At 38.9% G+C, this 23,465-nt stretch overlaps 1 protein-coding gene across 11 annotated transcripts in view; it reads right to left on the bottom strand.

Moving 5' to 3' along the window:
* Positions 1–728: 728 nt before the first annotated feature.
* Positions 729–23,465, bottom strand: part of PAK3 (p21 (RAC1) activated kinase 3) — a 287,576-nt gene continuing 264,839 nt past the window's right edge. For all 11 annotated transcript variants that reach the window (XM_030806496.1, XM_003262197.3, XM_030806495.1 and 8 more), the window contains 2 exons: positions 11,490–11,627; positions 729–7,733 (listed from right to left, as the gene is read on the bottom strand). In XM_030806496.1, coding sequence (XP_030662356.1) covers positions 7,644–7,733; positions 11,490–11,627 — 228 coding nt within the window. In that variant the 3' untranslated portion in view covers positions 729–7,643. The remainder of the gene's footprint in view (positions 7,734–11,489; positions 11,628–23,465) is intronic.

Raw genomic sequence — 23,465 nt, 5'->3', positions numbered from 1 at the left:
AGAAGGAGTACTATGCCCACTGTACAAGTAATACTAGTGGAACAAACCTCCAGTTTACCAAATTGCTGGTGTCCTTGAGTCTTGAGGACTCAAGAGAGCCTCGAGGACTCAAGAGAGCCTCTGACAAACCTGACTCCAACAGGTGGGTCTAGCAGCTTTTAACAAGCTTTACTGTCATTTAGTCACATTTACGGGTGATTTTTTGAATATCTACAGTGTCTGACATGTAGCAGGGGCTCAATAAATGCTTTTCAAATGTGTGAGCAAATTAATAAATGAAGGTTTTCAGTAATGTTGGTTGAAATGCCTCCTGTGACCTCTGGACTTTGGTATCAGATATAAGACAAAACAACATTGTGCAGATGGTTTTGCATGTTCAGAATTTTCCAAGCGGAAAGATGATCGAAAACAAATTATTTACTACATGTGATTTCTTTTGGTAGTTCCCCTTCATCTACATTTGTGATCTGCAAGGCTTCTGACCTGCACTGAGTATACACATTCACCTCTCTGAGCTACTCCACGTAAACATCAGATGGAGACTCTGGGTCCGAGTTATTTAGTAGCAGAATTTGCAGAGCATTTCCTGTATGGCTCACAAGGCTGGGCATTTCCCTGACTCCAGACCTATGAGACGAAACGGTGATACCCTCTAACCTGTGAAGTAGGTAAAATGGTCAATGCCAAGGGGGGTGGATGGGAAGGTGACAGAAGACAGAAGCAATAGCTCATTGATGTTTGTCATTTTTATTTGCAATACTTTAGGTCCAAGTTTCAAACTGCAATATTTTTACACTCAAGACACAGTCATGCACAATCCATATTTCAATTTTCTATTGCTTCAACCACAATTTAAAATAACAATATTGAAAACAAAAATCCTTAAAAAGATTGGATGCTGAGGTCAGAAGGATGGAACCATACCATCAGCAGGTCTACAAAAGAAATAACTTACTTAAAAATCAAACAAACAAAAAGACCATAAATACCTTTAATCCAAAGTTACAGAAGAATTTCACTACACATGGTTTACAGATAACACATTTTGACAGAAGTAATGCTCAGCCAAATGAGATACAATTCTGATGAACAATGAAAATGTGGATCCTTCTCAATTTGTTTTGTATAGATGTCATGAGTATAATCCCAGTAGACGTCACTACCCTGTGATCTGGCTCCTCCTGGCTGATGTACTGAGATTAAAAACTCAATGCATTGGTAGTTACAGGATTCTGTGAAGATCTTATCATCAATAACGAATATGGTATTTGCGGGTCCATAAAGCACACCACACACAAGCACACACATTGAACTTGAATTTTGCATTCAGGGCTGGTTGGCACTCTGCTGTAGGCAGGGCATTGGGACCATCCACTAACTAACTCCCAGTTTACCCTCTTTCCAGCAGTGTACTCATCATACAACTGGCCAATCACTGTGGGAGTTGTCATCAGAAATGCTATCTTTGGTTCCCAACAAAATAATTTGTCAACACTTCTCAATGCTAATAGCATGTAATTACTTTTTCATTTCTCTCTGCAACTTGTAAGTGTTTAGGTTCACTCTTAGCAGTCTCAGCCATTAAAATGCATGCGCTCTGCTATCTTGTGCCACTTGAGAATTAAACTCTAGAAAGCCCAGCACTACTTCACAGGAAAGGAGAAGCCCAAGTACAGTTATATTCTAGCAAGTGTGACAGTGTGTTTCTGTTGTAGTGGCAAATACTGGCCACAGCTTAATGAAAACCAGACTTTACATACAGACTGTATGGAAAATGAAAACTGGGAACAGTCAACAGAAAATGGACATTAAAACAAAAACAAAACGAAACAACTGCAAATGAATTAGAAGGCTGCCACAAGTTTTATCAACATCCCCTATTATTATGAACTTCATTTAGTTGATTTTTTTTTTTTTTTGAGACGAAATTTCTCTCTTGTTGCCGAGGCTGGAGTGCAATGGCATGATCTCAGCTCACCACAATCTCCGCCTCACGGGTTCAAGTGATTCTCCCACCTCAGCCTCCCGAGTAGCTGGGATTACAGGCGCCCGCCACCACACCCAGCTAATTTTGTATTTTTAGTAGAGATGGGGTTTCTCTACGTTGGTCAGGCTGGTCTCGAACTCCCGACCTCAGGTGATCCGCCTGCCTTGGCCTCCCAAAGTGCTGGGATTACAGGCATGAGCCACCGCACCCGGCCCATTTGCTTGAATTTTAAAAATCATCTTACATAGTTCTTTTATTTAACTGCAACATAAGAGACTCAGGCTTAAACATGTGATATTTGCCATCACTATAGCAGGCTGAATTTGCAAGGCAACCTATAATGCCATAGAATGTTAGACTTTTGGAAAGACCCTAATGATCACCTAGTCCAATACATTTATTTTACAGATGAGGAAACAGCCATGGAGAGGTTAAGTGACTTGCCTAAGGTCACATAGCAATTTAGTAATAAAGCTCATATTAGACTCCAGGGCTCCTTCTTCCTAGGCTAGTATTTATTCCACTACATCTGACTCATTCTCTACTATCGCTGTTGATTTCCTCTTGCGTACTAAATCTGTTGAACATGGTGCCTGCCTTCCTGCTGGTATTATGGGATAGCATTTGCCTGATGGCAGCTTCTAAAGGAGACTCCGATGGCACTAAGCAGTTTCTAAAAGTTTATCTTGCAAGTTCAACCCAATTAAGTGGCAGTAAATGCTACAAGTTGTATAGAATACTCGTACACACAGGTGTGCACATGGAGGTGATATCTCAGTTCCCGCATTTGCAGATTCAGTTAGACATTGTTTAATATTAAACACATTCCCAATGCATGTTGGGTTATATTCATTTGGTCACCTAAAGGAGTGTGGATCAGAAAAGGAATGAAAAAACTAAAAGCTAACCAACAGAAAGATTATATCAAAAACAAATCTTCTATGAAAAATTCTTTCATAGGAGAAATATTCCATTATTTCCAAGTTCCCATTTATTTCCTTCCCAGTCCACATGCAAATATATGTTCAGAATTGTGTGCTGAGTTCACTTCAAATCCCAGGCCCATCAAACTGTCAGTTTACAAATGCTGAATTTCAGTCCTCTTGTTCAGAGCTCAGAGACTGGGAGATACTTGCACTACTGGCCATACCTTTGTTTAACTGAATATTAACTGCAAGTAGCTTAGATAAAGACCAAGAGATTCAACCGGGGATGGCAGGGTTAAGACTCCCCTAAGTATTTTTGTATTGAGAATGACCAATTAAAAGCCAGTGACTTCTCTAGGTATAGGGTCTGCTTTTAGTGAAACTAAGCAGCACATCTGAGGTGACTACCTCATTATTAAAGTTCTCACCTAAAATTTCTTTGGTGAGTTAGAAGGAAGTTCTTCTCCTTTGGTTAGACGGTCTCCCTTGCTGTTTAAAAATCACAACTACTGCATACAACCTATAAATAGGCAGAAAAAAGCACATGGAGACAATCCCAAGCCAAAATTAACAGAACTATAACTGAATGCCAACAGGCAGAGACAGTCCTACACATTTGTTTAATGATTTCAAAGTCAGCTTTTAATTGCAAGTCATAACTTCTATTGAAATTAGTGGGACTTGCCCTATTGGTTATTAAAAGAAGAATCCTACCTGAATGATATACACTAATATCCTGTTGGACAAGAAAATGGTGGGAGCTGGGGATTTTATCCTTCTATTCCTCCAAAATTCAACCTGAGAGTCTGTTAAAACGTTCCAGAAAGGCAATATCTGCAACAGATGTTATCAAGGGGGCTAATAAAATGGTCACCCCTCCAATCTAAAGCAACCACAAAACAGACACCCGAATGCCATACCAAAGCAGAGGGCAGACAGCCTGTTTTAAAGCAGAAGAGTGTGTTTGGAGTTCTAATAGTGACATCTCCCTAGCTTTAACTTATAGATAATAGTCTCCTAAGAAAGCATGTGCCGTACCCGAGTGTGTGCCAACCTCAGCACCCAGGCAAGCATAAAGCCTATGGAATAATTGTAACTAGCAAATATCTGTGCCCTGCATGCTCTGGGCTCTGGCCAGAAGGCATCTGCTTCTGGCATCTTTTCTATGTGTCTATAGTTCCCTTTCTGCTGTTTATTTATTATAAAGCAATATTATAACAATATCAAATAAAATTTTAAAAAGAAAAAAAATTCACATAATTCCACCACCCTAACACAACTGATTTCAATTATCTGTGTTCCCAGTCTTTGTCCATATGGATTTCTTTTTACGTAATTGTAATCCCTGTTTATGTTATTTAAAAGTGATATTATAGAATCTCTCAGAACTGGCAGCCTCATTAGAAATAAACAACCCATTGAGCAAAGGAATATAATTATTTACACGATCTTTGAGCTGAGAAATATCATTTATAGACAAACATCTCAAACTATCAAAACAGTTATACAGACAACAGGAAGCAATTTCATATTTCTTTTTCTTTTAGCAATGGAATGTGCTTCACCGGGGAGGGATAGATGTAAGGATCAGGTGGTTAAACTCAAACATTGGGGTGCAGTTCACAAGCCTGAAAGAAATCTGAATAACATAAAGAATAAATACTTGAGTTAAATCTTCTTACATGGCTTGGCCATCCAGTAGCCAAAATGGAACACGGACACACAAATATTTACAATGACACACACACAAGATCAGCAAGAACGAAGTCATTACCCAACATGGTGACTGATTTGAGGGGATTGTGTCATCTGAAAATCCTCATGGGATTATGACAACGCACTGGATCCTTGCTAAGAACATTAACGTTCTTTCCTTTTTTAAATAAATAATCTCTACTGTGCTTCTCACCCTTCCCTGACTTTCCCACTGCCCTATTCCTGTCTCAGGACATTTTGGAATCAACATTGAAGGATGTGCCCTCATTATCTCAGGGCACACTAGCAACATCAAAGATTTGGATAGACTCACCTGTGTCAAGATGAGCTAAAAAAATCCAGGGAAAGAGAATAAACTGTTAACAATCTGGAGTTCAAGTTACTCGATTGCACCAAATGTGAATCCTTCAGCATCATTGTAGCATGAGAAACAGCTTCTTTCTAATACTTATTAGAAATATACATAACTCTCCAATACAGGGAAGGGGCTTTAGAAACTGTTCTCATTTGAAAATTTACATAAATACAAATTTATAAAAGTGATGCCTCCTGGGATATATTATTATCAAATCTTGGTACAAAGTGGTAGTAAAGAAGTACCTGGCTCCTCATTGTTAATATGCTGAACTGAAAGCATAATAGAGAAGCCATTTCTCTGCCTACAGTGATCTGAAGGGTCACTGCTCCAAGGTCTCCAAAATAACAATTAAAAGAAAGGCCTTCTCCACATGTAAGGGATGCTAACTGATGAATAGGGCTTCCTAACTAGGTTTTGGGCTCTCTCCACTGGCAGGACACAGTCACTAATGTACTGATTTTTATTTGCATCCCAGGACTTCATTGAATTTCCTGGCACTATGAGTGAAAAATTTTTTAAAGTACTTATTTTTAAATGAAGTCAAAATTAAGGCCTCTCTCTCTCATTAGAGCAGTGTGGTATTAAAAATTACAGGCCCAGATTCCTTTTTGCAAAGTATAACATAGTATGCTTCAAATTAATATTACCATTTCACTTTCTTTTCACATTTGTTGTTTTATCCCACTGTGGACATTTTCAAGGGGAGGAGGTCAAGCCTTTCCCAACTTTTACACAGTCAAAGAAAACAATAGGGAAAATAGGAAATACACCAGTGGGGTCATCTCCTAAACATAAACACGTACACTATATAGTTTGCTGAAACTCTGAAGAAAGTGCTTCCATTTTAAGATGTGGATACATGGATGGTTAGATGGATGGATGTACCTTGGCAAAGAAGGAGAGAGGCCTATGTAACTGATCTCTTTCCCCTTCTTGCTGAATGTACATAGGTTCTGTTTAGATTCTTTTATACTACAAATTAAGAAGCCTTCTATAACACAAATTGTTAGTTTTTCAAAGGCTTAGAGAAACAACTTTCTATAATTTACAAAATTGTCAATACACTCAAAAGAGAGGCATATCCTTTTCTACACAGACACTCCGCAGATATTTTTCTACTCTCAGAAGATTCAGGAAGTGCCAACTGTTGAATTTTTAATAAATAGATATATGGTGAAATAATAGTCAAATTTTGTTATTTTCCCCAAGTCATATAAGGAATTCTGTTGGACTGACATTTCTTGGGATATGATTGTAAGTTAAAATTATTTTCCACTGGAGAGAATTTCAAGACCTTTATGAATATGCTTTTGATATTCAAAAGCCCAAAGAACTAAGTATGAACACACCATATTCCGAAACAGAAATAGGTGATACATAGGGAAAATAGGAAGAAGTACTTAGAGCCAAATATTGATTGGGATGTAGCCTTCACTGACCTCCCATTTCTTAGAGTTGAATGTTTACTATATCACCTTTCTCTAGATCTTTAAACAACTTTTTTAAACGTTATAAATTGTCAAAATAAATAATTTGTATCATAAGTAAATGATGGTTAATAGATCTATTTCCTCCTGGTATGCCTATTTTACAGTGCATATGTTTCATAAGCACAAGAGAGGATTAATTTAGGTATCATTATCTTTGTTTACTTAATGTCCAACAAGGATTTCAGTATTCTACATTTATCTGGTTTTGGCTCTCAGAGAAAGTCCCATCTTTGTTTAAATGTGGTTTCTCCTATGAGGATTTCCGAGGTTCAGAACCTGAACTCACATAGCAGGATGTCACAGTTTCAGTGTGTCCTCTTTCAGGTATTAAGGAGATTAACAACCTGGTTTACTCAACTGTCTTTTAAGCATCATTGTGAAAATGTGACAGGATTTCACCATTTGAGCTTTATTTAGATATACAGTTTTTTAAAAGCCCTTCCTGAACACACATATTCCTCTCCACTTTTGGAAAATGTCTTAAAAGAAACCTTTTCCAATACAAATGCAGAAAAATAGGTACACAAACCAAGCCACCACTATAGAAGAAGAATAAAAAATTGCAACTCTATTAGGGCATGGACTTCCACATGTTCACACAGTACTTGCTCTGGTATTTTTTGTTTGTTTGTTTGTTTTTGTTTTGTTTTTTTGTTTGTTTGTTTTTTTTGCCTTGCTTTTTTGCTTTCTTTTTTTTTAGAAAAACATTTTGACATCTTTTTTTCTGGACATCTAATGACAATGCAAGTGAAAAACATCACATTGGGTAAGGAGTTTTGAAGGAGGTTTGAATGCAAGAGGGACTACTCTCTAACTTAAAAACAAACACAACACTATGAAGAGGGAGTGTGCATCTTTGAGAAACCTTTTTCTTCAAAGCGAATGCACAAAATGAGGGGACTCACTACTGGCTCTTTCGCTTCACGGTGGAAGTGACCACTTTATGGTCACTTCAACATTGCTGCCCTGTTTGGGCTGCGATTCAGGCTTACAAATAAATTACATAATCTGAGGGAGTAGGAAAAAGGCTTATAAGAAGTTTCTATTCATTTGAAAGGTAAAGAACCCCCACCCCATTTGACTGTCTTTTCTTCCATCTTTCCTGCAGCAGAGTTTTATTTCAGTCTTACTCATGAGGGAGATGGTGAGGTGTAAGGCTTGCAGTCTTAGCGGCTGCTGTTCTTAATCGCTTCCTTTGCAGCGATAATCAGAGGAGTCAGGCTGGAGAGAGGCTTGGCTAATTTTAAAAATGGATGCTGCAAAAGGAAGGAAAAAGAGGAATTATTAGAATTCTTTCCTCCAACAAGTATATTACTTTACATTTTCAAGCAGCCCTTTTTAATTAAGATATATTTTGAACACCCAATTAAATATCATTTAATTAAAAACGGTGCCAGCTTTTGTCCTTCAGATGTTTTTGTACTTCAATGTCATGAAATCCTCTGGAAGCTGACTGGCGGAGTGAGAAACTCTGAGGGATCTTGTAAAATCTCACTGTGTTTGCAACAGTCTGACTCTCTGATTTTCCTAAACTGATAAATTTATCTAGAGAAGCTGTCATGCTTAGAAAAAGTATATTTAGTTAACCACTAAAGAACTCTGTCCTGAAACCAATGGCTTACTAACTGCTAAACCCAATAGCTGTGCCTTTACCATTTCTCTTTTGGCCCCTCTGCAGTACTTAATAAAAGTGAATATCCCTTCCTTCTTTGAATTTTTTTTAATTTTTTTTTTTTTGCCTCAGAAGCCTGTGACATTCTACCATATTGGGTCTCTTCCATGCGCATGTGCACTGGATATTCCAGCTCCATTTTCTTCCCTGGTTTCACTTCCTCCTCCTACCTCCCACTCATGAGAACTTGGCTGTCATCATCTTCTTTTTTTAATTTAATTTCTTGCAGATCTCATTCTCTTTCATGGTTTCAACCCACCATCAGCTTTATGGAGATGACTCCTAAATCCATAGTGTGTGACCTGATCTCTTTCCTGAACTCTGGTCCTAGTTTTCCTGCTGGATATTTCCTATGGGATTTTCTTCTGTCACCTTAAATTCAACATTTGAAAAGTTATGTTACAGTCTCACAAGCAGGGCAATCTTGTGTAATGTAAGCTACAGGGGCTTTGGAGTCAGAGCACTTAGGTTAAATCCTCATCTCTGTTTATTAAAATGGTTAAATGAGGTAAGTGGCAATCCCTTGTAAGTTACATAGGGTCAAGAAATGTTAGCTATTATATTGTCTTCCATCACTTGTCCTCTTGCTGAATGCGATCATTGACTTGATAGCCTGAAGTCACTTTTGTCTTCCTCTTCTTTATGTTCTAAATGCAATAAGCTACCAGGTCCTCTCTTCTCAACGTCTCTTACATTTATCTCTTGCTTATTATTATTATTATTTTTTTGAGATAGAGTCTTGCTCTGTTGCCCAGGCTGGAGTGCAGTGGCACAATCTCAGCTCACTGCAACCTCCGCCTCCCAGGTTCAAGTGATTCTCCTGCTTCAGTCTCCTGAGTAGCTGGGATCACAGGCACATGCCACCATGCCTGGCTAATTTTTGTATTTTTAGTAGAGACAGAATTTCACCATGTTGGCCAGGCTGGTCTCAAACTCCTGACCTCAGGTGATCCACCTGCCTCGGCCTCCCAAAGTGTTGGGATTACAGGCATGAGCAATCACGTCTGGCCATCTCTTGCTTTTTCTAATTCAGTCCTAATCATCTTAATCCCAAATTATAATAACTCCCCCTTGGTCTCCCTGTCTCCATTTTTTTCTGTTGCTAATTCTTACCACATACTACCAGATTAATCTTCATAAACAAAGTTGTCATCATGCTTGTCCCTCAGACATCTTCAGTGTTTCCCCACTGCCTACAGCCCCAACTCTTAAGCCTGGTGTTCAAGGCCCACCACCAGATTACCTCCTGCAGCTTCTTTACTTGAACTCTTTATTTCAGCTACACTTTCTAGGTTCTGTTCCTGCAGACCTTGCCCATATGTCTTTGGTTATACCCTAACACTTCCTTCCATTTGAAATCCCTTCCCTTATTTTCTTCAACTTATCTAAAACTGATCACTTCTTTAAGGCCCAGAAGACCTCTTTCCTGTTTGCAGACATTTTCTGATCACCCCTAGCTTACAGAAGTATTTCTCTAATCAACCATGTCATTTACTATTTGAACAGCTCTTTGGGTTGAATGAGTCTCTAAACAGCTTTGCATTATATTTTCATGTACCTAAGAAGGTTGTGAACTTCTTAAACGGAGGAATCATGCCTTTTAATAGGTTTGTATCACCCACTGCACTTATGCTTTACAAATGGAAGTTGCTCAATAAATATCAATTGATGGACAGAGAACTGTCTTAGGTCATACAGAAAGACACACAAATATTCAAGACTTGTGTCTTTTCTCCAGCCTTCCAGTGGGGTGAATGTCATGTATCTCTCCCCTTTCTAATCTTGAAAATGGCAATAAAAGGTTAGAGACAGAGAATGGAGTTGCATGGACTCAAAGAGAAATACAGGCTATTGCTTACATGTATAAAATGAAAAGACGCAATAATCTATTCAATTTAGACTCAAAATACAATTTTGTATTAGTTATCTGACTGGTTCATATAAAAGTATTGTTGGGGAATGAATTAACTAGATAATTGATTTAATGATCTATTTAGCTGGATAGCCACATTTATCCGGATAGCCAATTGAAGATAACCTACACCTTCAATTATCCTTACAAGAAGATATAAGAGGAATGTGTGTGTGGAGTGGTAGGAGGGGTGACAACATATAAAAGTGATGTACTCAAAAGTTGGCTTTTCATCTGTAATTTGAGGCTGGATTAATTAGAGGATTAAAAAAGGGCCATTCCAGATTCGACGTTTTAGGGCCCTATGATAACCTGTGAAATGCTTGCAGGTAGCAGAAAAGAAAAGATGTAGTCTCTTCAGTTTCTCCAAATAGGTTTATTCCAGGTGTGATCTGAGTTAGGGTGGGATAGTTTTTGCCTGGGTGCGGCTCTGTCTCTGGAAGGAGTTCAGAAGCAACAGGAACAGGTTTTTCTTTCAGGGGGTAGGCTAGAACAGACAATCTGTGGTTAATGCGCTGTATAACCAAGTGTTGCACCTTCTGTTTAATTGGCTTATGTGTTCAAAATCACAAAGAAAAATAGCAGTCATTGTTCTTAGATGTTAAATGTCTTCATACATGTCCCTGAGAAACACTCCCCAGCAGTGAAGCTATGTGTATAATCCTGGGCACGTACTGCTTTATCAAATAAAGACATATTTTTATCTAAATTGGTTTGTGTGTGATGTGTGGTGGAAAGTCAGACAATTCAGGGCTCATATCCCAGCTCTGTCACTCAAGAGCTGTGAGTCTCAACTTTTACATCTATAAAATGGGATAATAATGCCTACCCTATAGAGTTGTTATAAAAATGAAATACTTTATTGAAAGAATTTGGTACATAGTAAGTATTATTTCTCATCATATATACTAATCCCTGAGAGCCATGAAAAGGACAAATGGTTACAGAGGCACTCACCACTGGATGGTACTCACCCAGGCAAGCAGGTGCCTGCCAATTGGCATCACAAGCAAAGGGGCTTTGACCAGTAAAGCATTAGAGTAGCAAATGCCATGGAAATAATTGCATAGTTATGTAGAGAATTACCTCCGGCCAAGAGCACCTGCATACAACATCCAGGGGCACAAGTAAAGTTTAGAACAAAACACCAACACCAGAGGGTCACATTGCTTTTTTTTTTTCCTTGCAAAATAAGACTCCAGGAAGAACAAAAGAGATTTACAGATTACACTGCCAACTTCTCAGAAGAAAGGCAACATGTCAATCAATCATGTATTAGATGCGTGCCTATAGTTATGTGCCTGTGGTCTAAAATAAAATGGTAATAGCCTAACTCTAGACATCTCTTGACAGAGCTCTCTGTCACACATTGAGATGGAAAAGCTGAGTATAATGCCTCTCTTTGTAATTGTCCTATTTTATTTTCACCTGCAAAAGCTCCTTGGCAGATCCTCGCCTATCCACATCCATCTCAAGACAGCGATTTAAAAAGTCACGGAATACAGCTGACAGTCTCTCAGGATTCTGGAGCTCTGGGGTTCCATTAGTGGCTATCAGATACAATGCCTGTAGAAACAAATAGAAAAATCCATTCAGCACATACATATTAAAATCATGGGTTGGCACAGAAGGCAAAAATTCAGTTTCTTCTGGTTTACATTCTGGGTCTTAATAATTCCACTTTAGAGAATGACACATATATTTCAAAGTTTCTATAACATTTAGAAATGATTAATATTGGCAGTAACTGAAGTGACAGTGAAGTGTCGTCCTGCCTCCAAAAACTTAAAAATAAGGTTATATGTCCTCTGAGAGTTAAGCCAGTAAAAACCCACATAAAGTGAATATGTGATTAAGTACCTAGAAAATTAAACCAAAGGATTGCCTGTAAATCTGTTTCTCTAAAGACTTGGGGAATACACATACATCCACTCATTTTGACCTGAGTATAACCTTGGGAAAGTGCAATGGAAAGGTAATTATAATTTACTAAGTGCTTATCTTGTTTGAAGAATGTTTGTGAACAGATGTGGAATAAAGAGAGTACATTATAGAATTAGGGAAGTACAATGAACCAGAAGATGCCAGTGCCTGGATGAGAGAGGCAAGCTGTGGGGCCCAAGAACTCAAATACTTTTGCCCTGTGGCAGCCGTATCCGTATCGATTTTAATTAGATTTCCCATGAAGGTGCACCTTCGTGGGAAATATGAGAGGAAATATGAGAAAAAATGACAATAGTAGTCTTGGCACCTGACAATTATCAAGGTAAAATAATAAGTTGCTAATAATTGTATATTTCTCTGAGCGCTTTGTGGTATAAGGCCACCACTAAGAGACATCAAGTCATGATGTCCTGAGAGAATCAATGTCTCTAGTCTTCCAGTGAGAGTTGAACTCAGAACTACGATTAATTCACAAAGGTAAACCCATCTTTTGAAGGTTTTTTTTTTGAGACAGAGTCTTGCTCTGTTGCTCAGGCTGGAGTGCAGGGCACGATCCCGGTTCGCTGTAACCTCCGCCTCCTGGGTTCAAGTGATTCTCCTGCCTCAGCCTCCGGAGTAGCTGCGATTACAGGCACGCGTCACCATGTTAGTAGAGATGGAGTTTCGGCATGTTGGCCAGGCTGGTCTTGAACTCCCGAACTTAAATGATCCACCCACCTCTGTCTCCCAAAGTGCTGGGATTACAGGTGTGAGCCACTGCGCCCAGCTGAAGGTTCTTGATACAAGAAACCTGGCCATTACTGATCCCCCCTCTAAGCAAACAATTCAAGAGCATTTAGTATGTACCAGATAGTTTATTAGACACTGGAGAGCTAAGGATGAATGAGATAGTGATCTTGCTTTGAAGGATCATATAGTTTAGTGAGGGAGACAGACATATATAGAGAGCTACAGTACAGTGGGCCAAGAGCTAATCGAGGAAACTAGAAAGCACTAAGTAAACACAAGGATGAAGTAGTTTACACCAGAGCTCAGAGAAAGCTTCACAGAGGAGGCTGACATTTTAAAAGCGTATTGAAGAAGAAGTAGGAGTTTGCCTACAGGTACTGCCAGGGTTTCACCAGCCCATGCAACAAACCCCCTAACTCTTATGAAGACATGTTCCCTCCTCAACTTGCCCGGGTTTTGCAGCAAATTATCATCCCCTTTCTCCTTTCTCTACTCTAGCTTCTATTATTATTATTATAGGTATTTCTATAAAAGTCCTTTTGCAGGCCAGTTTTCATCAGCTCTTGAAGACATCTCTTCTTTTTAGCAACTCCCACAGATGTACTTTAGAAAGGGTCAGGAACAACCGTTTAATCTAATGGCTGTCAACTTTATAGCATGCATCAGAATCATCCAGAGGGTTTGTTAAAACACAGGTTTCTGAGCCACCCCAAGAGTTTCACTAAATATGGGCAGGGGCCCAAGAATTTGCGTTCTAATAAGTGTCCTGTTGATGTTGAAGCTGCTGGTTCCAGGACAACACTTTAAGAACAACTGGTTTAATCCAACCAAGTTATTAAGCAATGGGCTAAACTAGAGGGTCCCAGACTTGTCTGAACATTAGAATCACTTGGGGAGAGTTAGAAAATCCCCATGCTCAGTTCTCACCCCCAGAAAAATTAAGTAAAAACCTCTGGGAAGAGAACCTAGGCGCCAATATTTTTAAGCTCTCCAGGTGATTCCAATTTACAACCAACAATGAGAATCCCTGGCTGAGAACCTGGAGCCCACTTCACACATAATAACTCAGAATCTCTGCATCGTATGTACACCAAACGTAAGAGCCACAGAATTCCAGAGGAGATTGTCTTGCATAGCCATGTGTGAGAATTACAATGCCATATGCTTCTCTAGAGTGCACGGAAACGTTTGGCTTTTCCTCCTAGTACTGTACACTTAAAAACCCACATGTAAATACATCCCTCACCCCTACGAAATGAACATCTTCCTTTCCCCCAACTCTCATTCCTTTGTAATGTTCAATACCTTCATTGATGAACAGGAAATGCAGGTGGCAGCTATTAGGACTCCAATACCAAAATACAAGTCAGTGACAAATCCAGTTTTAACTAAAAGGAGATGAGATGCTTTTAGAAAATCAGTGATTGGGCTAAAATCGAATAGTGCACAATCATAGCAGATATAGTCAATTAAGTTCAAACTGCTTTTGTTCTTGGATGATTAGTGCTTGAAGCACCTGTCCTCCCAAACATCTTTACTCCTTTATTAAAAGAAAATCAGTTGCTACAAATTGCATTCGCTGCCTCCTCCTAAAACTTTTATTTCAGCTGGCTACAACTTCCCCAAAGTCACTGTTCTTGCTTTTTTTCCTGCTCTCTAGCCAAGCCCAGACCCAAACAAGCACACCTCTTTCTTCCTTTCCAAGACTCGTTTCCGCTCTCTGTAGATCTGTATTCATGCTATACTGTCTCATTTTCTCACTTTACTTTCACCATTCTTAGCTTAATATATTCTATTTCACATAATTTTCTTCCTTTAAAGTACATACACATCTTCTCTACCCGAGTCCTTCTCATCTCTCTTCAATCTATGCATAATTACCTAAGGAAATACTTGGCCCTTTTTCCATTCCATTTATGAATCCAAAAAAATGACCTTAATCATAGTTGTTAAGCCTGAGTAGTGCCAGTGAAATAGTACATCAAGGGAGAAGAAAGCCCTGTAATTTGAAGGAAAATCTGAAGTAATGAAGAGCCAGTGCTACGAACCTCTACAGTACTTCAAAGAACCCTTATGTCCTCCTCAGAACTTCAACAAAAAGGTCTGGCTGTAGTTTTTGTTAGGGGGTGGGTCTGATAGTAGGAGGTTTTGATTGGTGGCCTAACAGCAGACTCCTGCCCTGGTTGATTAGTGTTGATCTGCTTATACTCCCTCATCCCTAAACAAGGTATCAAATGCAAGGTTGCCTTTTGCTCAACACTATGTCATAAATATTTTTGGATGTTTTAAAAATTCTTCATAAATATCATTTTAAGAGCTGCATAATAGTTCATCATGTCGATGCACCATAATTACTATTGGTGAACTGATTAAAAAATGCATGCAGTAAGAAAAAGGCTGAAACACACCAATTTTTGTGAACACTGGTTCTCTCTGGATGGTAGGATTGTTGGCAACTTAATTTCTGAAATACATTTTTTAATTTTTCAAATTTTCTACAATGGACACAGTTGCTTTTATTATTTTAAAACCTCCAAAACATTATTTAGAAAATACAGTTTAAAAGCCGCAGTGTCCAATTTACACAAAAATCCCCATCTATTTCTCTTTGTCTTCCTAGGATTAAACCTGCTTTTCATCAAGCCCTACCCTTTGAGGGAAACAAAAACCCAGACTATTTCTTTTGCAACTATTGTTTTCATTTTAATTGCAACAGTATTATTTCCAACTAATTTCCATTGCAAAAATCCACACTTTCAGTTATATATGGGCTAAACTGGCTTTTGTGGACTGGCCTGGGAACCTAATCTCTATGTATAATGCCACTTCTATGGGAAAATGCACTCTGAGGTCCAAATAATTAACTTAAAAATGTACTTTTGGAACACATCCTGTGAGCAAGCTGGGGACTCTCTTAGTGAAAAAAAGAAAATTGCTACCCACTACCCTGCTAATGAGAGACAAATACAGTTGTAGCCAATAAAACAATGACAACAAAAAGGGTTTTACTAGCAAAGTCAAGTATTAGATGAAGAAAGATTAAGGACAATAGTTCTGGGCGTGAGTGATAACATGTTGGTTTTATCTGAGCTAATGAAAACTCAAAGAAAATAAAGTGGCTATTAGAAATTAGACTAGAGATTTCCCATATACTAATTGGTTGCTTCTAATGTTAAGTAAGAAACCATATAATCATCTTTTCCCCCTTCTTCCTCACCCAGCAATCTTCCCCGCTCCACACCCTTATTATAAATAGTCCACCAGGTTCTATTAATGCAACCTTTAGAAATGTCTTTCATACCCATCCACTTCTCTCTATCCCTATTGTCTTTGCTTAAAGTCGGGCTTCTTTCAGATGGTTCCAAAGTTACGATAACCTCCTAACCGTTTTTCTATTATTCAAGCCTTTTTATTCTTCAGTCCATCCTCCTTAACAATCTCATCTCATCACAGGTCTCATCATGTCATTCACTTCCTGCTTTAAAATTTTTTGTCACTCCCCATGGTCCACAGAGGTGGTTTTCAAACTGTGCTCCCCAAAATTCCTCTTAAGAGCAGTTAAGAGGGAAAAGAAGAGGGAGAGAGAGGAGGAGAGATTCTAAGACTCTCCCCAACACATACATTTTCTTTTCCTTTTTCTTTTTCTTTTTTTTTGAGACGAAGTCTTGCTCTGTTGCCAGACTGGAGTGTAGTGGTGCGATCATGGCTCACTGCAATCTCCACCTCCTGGGTTCAAGCGATTCTCCTGCCTCAGCCTCCCGAGTAGGTGGGATTACAGGCGCTCACCACCATGCCCAGCTAATTTTTGTATTTTTAGTAGAGACAGGGTTTCACCATGTTGGCCAGGATGGTCTCGATCTCCTGACCTCGTGATCCACCTGCCTCAGCATCCCAAAGGGCAGGTCGTGAGCCACCACGTCCAGCCCACATACCTTTTTCAATCAGAAAATTTGTGCATTTTTCTCCATTTGTTTGTGCTTCCAAGCAAGGCTTCACTGGAACCAGAGGATCATTATAGTTGTTTGAAAACCACCGATTCACAGGACATAATAAAGATTCCTTAGGCAGTCCTGTATGATTTGCCCCCTGCCCACCTTTCCAGTTCCAGTTTCCATCTGTTCTCTTCTCACCCTAGGGCCCTTCTCCCAACTCCTCTCCCACCCCGCCACACACATACACACTGGCTGAAGCTCACATACTACTCACACCAATTTGTTCATCATTCCCTGAATAGGAAATGCCTTTCATTGCTGCCTAAAATGCTATCCTCATTTGCCTTAAGTGCCTGGTAAACTTGCTTTTCAAGCACTGGTTAAAATGTCATCTCCTCTTTGAAGTTTTCTCCATCTCTCCTAGGTAGGTAAACATGGTGACCAACCACTCTGGTTTTCTGGGGACTATCCTGGGTTTTAGTATTGAAGGTTTTGTGTCCCTCAATCTCAAGCAAACCGGGATAGTTATATGGTCACCCCGCAGATGGAATTAGCCATTTCTTCTTTGAACTCTGATAGTTCTTGGTTTATATGTCTATTTTTACACTGTATTATGGATGAACACATGTTATTTGTTTACAGGTCTGTCTTCCTTCCTAGATTGTGAGCCCATGGAAGGTGGGAGCTGTGTTATAACCAAATGTGGATTTTGTGACAATCTGCTCAAAATAGGTGCTCAATAAATGTTTTTGTTGCTGGACAAAATAGCCAAAATGTTTAAATTTTACTGAGCTGAGACTGTAACAGACTTATGTACATAAGTATTAAAGCTCAGAACCTAAAAGTGACCTATTAAAATCTAGGAAGATATGCAGAAAATGAAAAATAGCACCTTTTCTGAGCTGAACAGGCCTGGCATGTAATAACTTCTGATGACCTCACTGTTCAGTGTGGGAGAAGGAAGAGAGCTGTATGAATAGTGTATGTAAGCGGATGTCATCACCAAAGGGATGGTGATGGAAAAAGATGACTAAAACATGGCCAATGCAGAAAGACCCATAGAGAAAAGGAAGAAAAAAAGTGTTCTCTGGAACTTGAAACATAGTTCAGAAACTTACTTTCTCTGGCTGTTCTTGAACAGAAAAGGTACTCTTGATTAATCTATTAGATCATTTAACAAGATCTGCTTTCTTTCTGAGTTGAGGCAATATAGGCCCCATAACCTATGGACCTTATTTATAATGTTAGAAATACAACCTTTGGCCAGAAAAATGGTGGCTTTCTTCCTTGTGATATAAGCATTACCTAGAAGTTTCTGATGTTCTCGAGTTCTTCATAATAACTCTAAATATCTTGGTAATAACACACAAACATCAAAGTTTTCACTGACACTGATGTGAAACTGAATTTACCTAAGTACTAAGAGAAAACTAGGTTACCAAGTTTAAGGGATAATTCAATTGACTATATTAACAATTTCCTCAGTTAAAAAAGATCAAAGCAGTCATCACAGAAGTTACCACATTTCTCCAAAGAAGTCCCCACACAATCCATATGTACTCAATAAATTGTTATTAAGGCAGTTTTGCAACAGGACTAACCACTTAATTAAAGCTTTAGTTTGTGATTTCAGTTCATTACAACAGTTTATAAAGTTTAAGTTAAGAAATTAGAAAACAGGCCGGGCGCGGTGGCTCACGCTTGTAATCCCAGCACTTTGGGAGGCCGAGGCGGGCGGATCACGAGGTCAGGAGATCGAGACCACAGTGAAACCCCGTCTCTACTAAAAATACAAAAAATTAGCCGGGCGTGGTGGCAGGCGCCTGTAGTCCCAGCTACTCGGAGAGGCTGAGGCAGGAGAATGGCGTGAACCCGGGAGGCGGAGCTTGCAGTGAGCCGAGGTTGCACCACTGCACTCCAGCCTGGGCGACAGAGCGAGACTCCGTCTCAAGAAAAAACAAAAAAAGAAATTAGAAAACAAACCAGAGGACTTACATGGAAACGTGTTAGCAACCATGAGGGGCCCCAGCACCAATATAAAGACTCACTTTACAAAGAGGATAGGGTGCAATACAAACATTTCTTTGTAGGCTAAATATTTGAGATGCAAAACACATTTTACCATGGAAATCATATTATACATGGTGAGAGGGCTCCAGCCCAGCCCTAAAAGTCGACTTAACATACAATGCAACTGAACTATAAGAGGGCTATTCATTGATATCTTGATATCTGTATAAATGTTATATCCCTGGAAAGTATTAATAGATAACTTTTACTGAATGATACTATTAGCTTGTGCAATTCACAAATAAACCCCTGAAGTTTATTTTAGACTGTTTATAATAAGTTCTATTTTGATCTCCAATTGAGAAGAAACTGAAGCTTGTGGAGATAAGAAGAACTTGCCCAGTGTCACACAGCTAGTATTTGAATCCAGGGAGTATGAATCCAGAGTTCACACTCTTGACCACTGCACAATACCACATCTCACTGTTCCCAGTCTCTGTTATGGGAGTGCTCCTAGAAAAGGCAGACAAGGGCTCTTCAAGGAGTGAAGCACACTGTGTTTAAGCTACTGGTTTAACTGATCCACCTCTGCCTGTACAGAGGAAATGGGTCCTCTTGAGGTCAATCATTCTCTACCTGTTTGGAAATGGGGAACAAAGGGCAAGTACCCACTCAGAGAGGTAGAGGGGTTTCATGCAGTATTGTATATTGCCCAGTGTCTAGTACACACACACGTGCGTGCATACACACACACACACACACTAGTCATTCCTCGGTATTTATGAGGGATTGGTTCCAGGAACCCCTTTAGATACCAACATCTATGGATGCTCAAATTCCTCGTATAAAACCTATGCACAGCCTCCCCTATACTTTAAATCATCTCTGGATTGTTTATGATACCTAATACAATGTAAATGCCATGTAAATACAGCCATGCATTGCTTAATGATGGGGAATACATTCTGAGAAATGCATCATTAGGCAATTTCGCCGTTTTGTGAACATCATAGAATGCACTTACACAAACCTAGATTGAATAGCCTACTACACACCTGGGCTATATGGTACAGCCTATTGCTCCTAGGCTATAAATCTGTACAGCATGTGACTGTATTGAATGCTGTAGGTGACTAGGGTAGTGTGTTTAAGTCTTTGTGTATCTAAAAATAGAAAAAGTACAGTAAAAATATGGTATAAAAGATAAAAAAATGGTACACCTGTGTAGGGCACTCACTATGAATGGAGCTTGCAGCACTAGAAGTTGCTCAGGGTTGCTGAGTGACTAGTGAGTGAATGTGAAAGCCTAGCACATTACTATACACTGCCATAGGCTTTATAAATACCGTACACTTAGGCTACACTAAATTTATTTAAAAATTTTCTTTCTTCGATAATAAATTAACTTTAGCTTGCTGTAATTTTTAAATTTATAAACCTATTTTTTCAATTTTTTGACTCCTTTGTAACAGTTTAAAACACATTGTACAGCTGTACAAAAATATTTTTTAAATATCCTTATCCTATAAACATTTTCTATCTTAAAAATGTTTTCCTTTTTTCATTTTAAACTTTTTCGTTAAAAACTAAGACACAAACAGGCTGGGCATGGTGGCTCACGCCTGTAATCCCAGCACTTTGGGAGCCGAGGCAGGCGGATCACCTGAGGTCAGGAGTTCAAGACCAGCCTGGGCCACATGGCGAAACCTCGTCTCTACTACAAATACAAAAATTAGCTGAGTGTGGTGGCAGGCACCTGCAATCTCAGCTACTCGGGAGGCTGGGACATGAGAATTGCTTGAACCTGGGGTTGGAGGTTGCAGTGAGCCGGGATGGCACAACTGCACTCCAGCCTGGGTAACAAAGTGAGACTCTGTCTCAAAACAAAACAAAACAAAACCTCCCCAAAAACTAAGAAACAAACAGACACATTAGCCTAGGCCTAGAGAGCGTCAGGCTCATCAATACCACTGTTGTCCCCTCTCCATATCTTGTCCAACTGGAAGGACTTTAGGGGCAATAACTTGCATGGAGCTGTCACCTCCTAGGATAACAATACCTTGCTTGCAAATACTTCCTGAAGGACCTGCCTGAGGCTCTTCTTGAGGAGTAGGTTTGTTTATACCATTATCACTACAAACATGTAAGTAATGCATTGAATTAGGACATTATGACATCACTAGGTGATAGAAATTTTTCAGCTCCATTATAATCTTATGGGACCACCACTGTATATTCAGTCCATCATTAACCAAAACATTGTTATGCAGTACATGACTGTAGTTGTCATACTGTATTGTTTTGGGAATAACTACAAGAAAAAGTCTGTGCATGTTTAATACAATGAAACCATCATTTTAAAAAATACTTTTGATTTGTGGTTGGTTGAATCCATGGATTTTACACCCATGGATCAGAGGCTCAACTGTGTGTGTGTGTATATATATGTATGTGTATACATACGTGTATACACACATATATATGTAAATATGTAAATATAAATATATATGTAAATATGTAAATGTCTATATGCAAATATGTAAATGTAAATATGTATATGTATATATACACACACATGTATATGTATACATATACACACACATATGTATATGTACACATATACACACATATATCTGTATATGTATATATATATACACACACACGTACACAAAGGACTGACCAATGCCATATGTATACATATATATACATACACACACATATATATACACATATATACACATATACATATATACATATACATATATATACATACACATATATATATACACATACATAGACATATATATATATATACATACACACACATATATATATATCTATTTGGAAGGCTTATATACAGCTGGTTGTTGCCTGCAACTGACTCCTAATCTGATTCTTTTGTCATTTTAGAATTTCTAACTAACTTTGAGTGTTTTATGAGAGATATTTGCCAACAAGTGACTTAACACCTTATGACTTAGTTTACTCGTGACCTGGGATTTCACAGTTTAAAAGCCAGAGTATATTGCTGCCTCTGATGTGTTTATGGATTCATGAAAGTGTCTGCCATGTCTTTTTTAGAAGAGAGTAATGGGGGCAAAATATACAAAAGAAATCATCACATTATAATGAACATTGTATTCCATACTTGGGCTTACTCAACCCAACACTTCAGTGTGATAGCTGAATGAGCAATGTGGTCTAATTTAGCTTCCAACCTGTCTTACATAGAAGTTCTCATTGGTCACCAAATTATGAGGGACAATTATTATTGTTTTGTTGTTTAATCCTTAAAAGGCTATTTAAAATGAACATATTATAGATCTATCCCCTTATAGGTTGATAATAAAAGGTAATTAGGTAGGGCTGACTCACTGGCTGTTAGCCTAGCTTAAATGTGCTCCTTTCAAGCACAAAGGACTGACCAATGCCATAAAATAAATTATAGATAACTCCAACAATATGTGTGCTCATTCTCAGAACTAATAATGCTTGCTAAGTGTTGCAGAGGGGGCTACTTGTGCTTATGAAGCAACCCTGGGCACTCAAAGCAGTACCCAAGATTTGGAACTATAGGGCATTTGGAAGTAGGGATGTGGGTAGGTACAGAGCTAGGAAAGGAAGGAAAGCAAAATGGTGCAAAAGGTAGAGGCAAGAAGCTGTGAGAAGCAGAGGAAGCAAAACAAAACTTTACGGCAAAAACAGGGGCCAAAAGACAATGGGAGGAGAATATCACTGGTGGAATGAGGACAAAGAGAAATGAAGATAGATAAGGGCTAGATAATCTGGGAGACCAAGGGGACCTGGATCCTAGGTCCCATTCTGCGACTGCTCCATTGCTCCTGGTCGTTTTCCCACAAAACTTCTCAAAATACTGTGTATACTCGGTATACCAACTTCCTCACCTCCCATTTTCTCTTTAACACACAACAAATTTCTAGTCCTAAGGTAATATTTAATATTATGCATTTGTTCATGTTTCATTTCAGAATATTAGTGCAAGAAGGGACTAGCACTCTTATTCTTTTGGGCTTTTCCAAATTACCATATTAGGATTAAAACAGGCTGACTGTGATATGATCTGTGAAACATGCATTACTACTCACATAAACTGATTTCAGCTTCTATTTTTATATGCAGTTAATCAGCTGAACAGGTCCGTACATAATAATATACAAATCTTTTAATAATACTCCAGAGTGAGGAACCTTGTGTCCCTGCAATAGCTTTATTACTGCAGTGTTCTTCACTGGCTTCTTCCCAAGATTATTATCAGAATGAGGTTACTAAGTCTCATATACAGTATGTTTCACATCATGATCAAGTGTCTTTGCTTGGTGGGAAAAGGAGGATTTTTCCATTGTGTGGGATACAGATTTACTCCAGAGATGATGAGATAAATGTCTCCAAGCTGCTTTCTGAATACCACTCCTCTGAAAGTACTCATAGAGACTCATGGAGACAACACACAAAACATGGCCCTTTTGGCAGAGCTGGGGAAGGCTGTAGCCTGTGTACAGTAAAGGACACAGAATCAGAGTAAGGGACTCACGAGTTTTTAACCTTATTTAAGTAAATCTCATGTGATGACGCAAGGCAGAAAAGGAATTAAAAAGGACCTATTCTGGTGGAACCAAGAGCCTTACCCTGGTTACCTCCCTCTTGGCTCCTTCAATACCCTTAAGGAACTCTATGGTATTCTAGGGCATTGTGGAGCCCATTGGTAAACAAAAATCTAGTGAAATTCCACTCTTTTGAAGCAATAAGGAAATGCAGACTCAGCAAGAAG

This window comes from Nomascus leucogenys, chromosome X (genome assembly GCF_006542625.1).
Source record: "Nomascus leucogenys isolate Asia chromosome X, Asia_NLE_v1, whole genome shotgun sequence".
NCBI classification, from domain to species: domain Eukaryota; kingdom Metazoa; phylum Chordata; class Mammalia; order Primates; family Hylobatidae; genus Nomascus; species Nomascus leucogenys.
The sequence above is the reverse complement of the archived record's forward strand: the minus strand, read 5'-3'. Positions and strand labels throughout refer to the sequence as shown.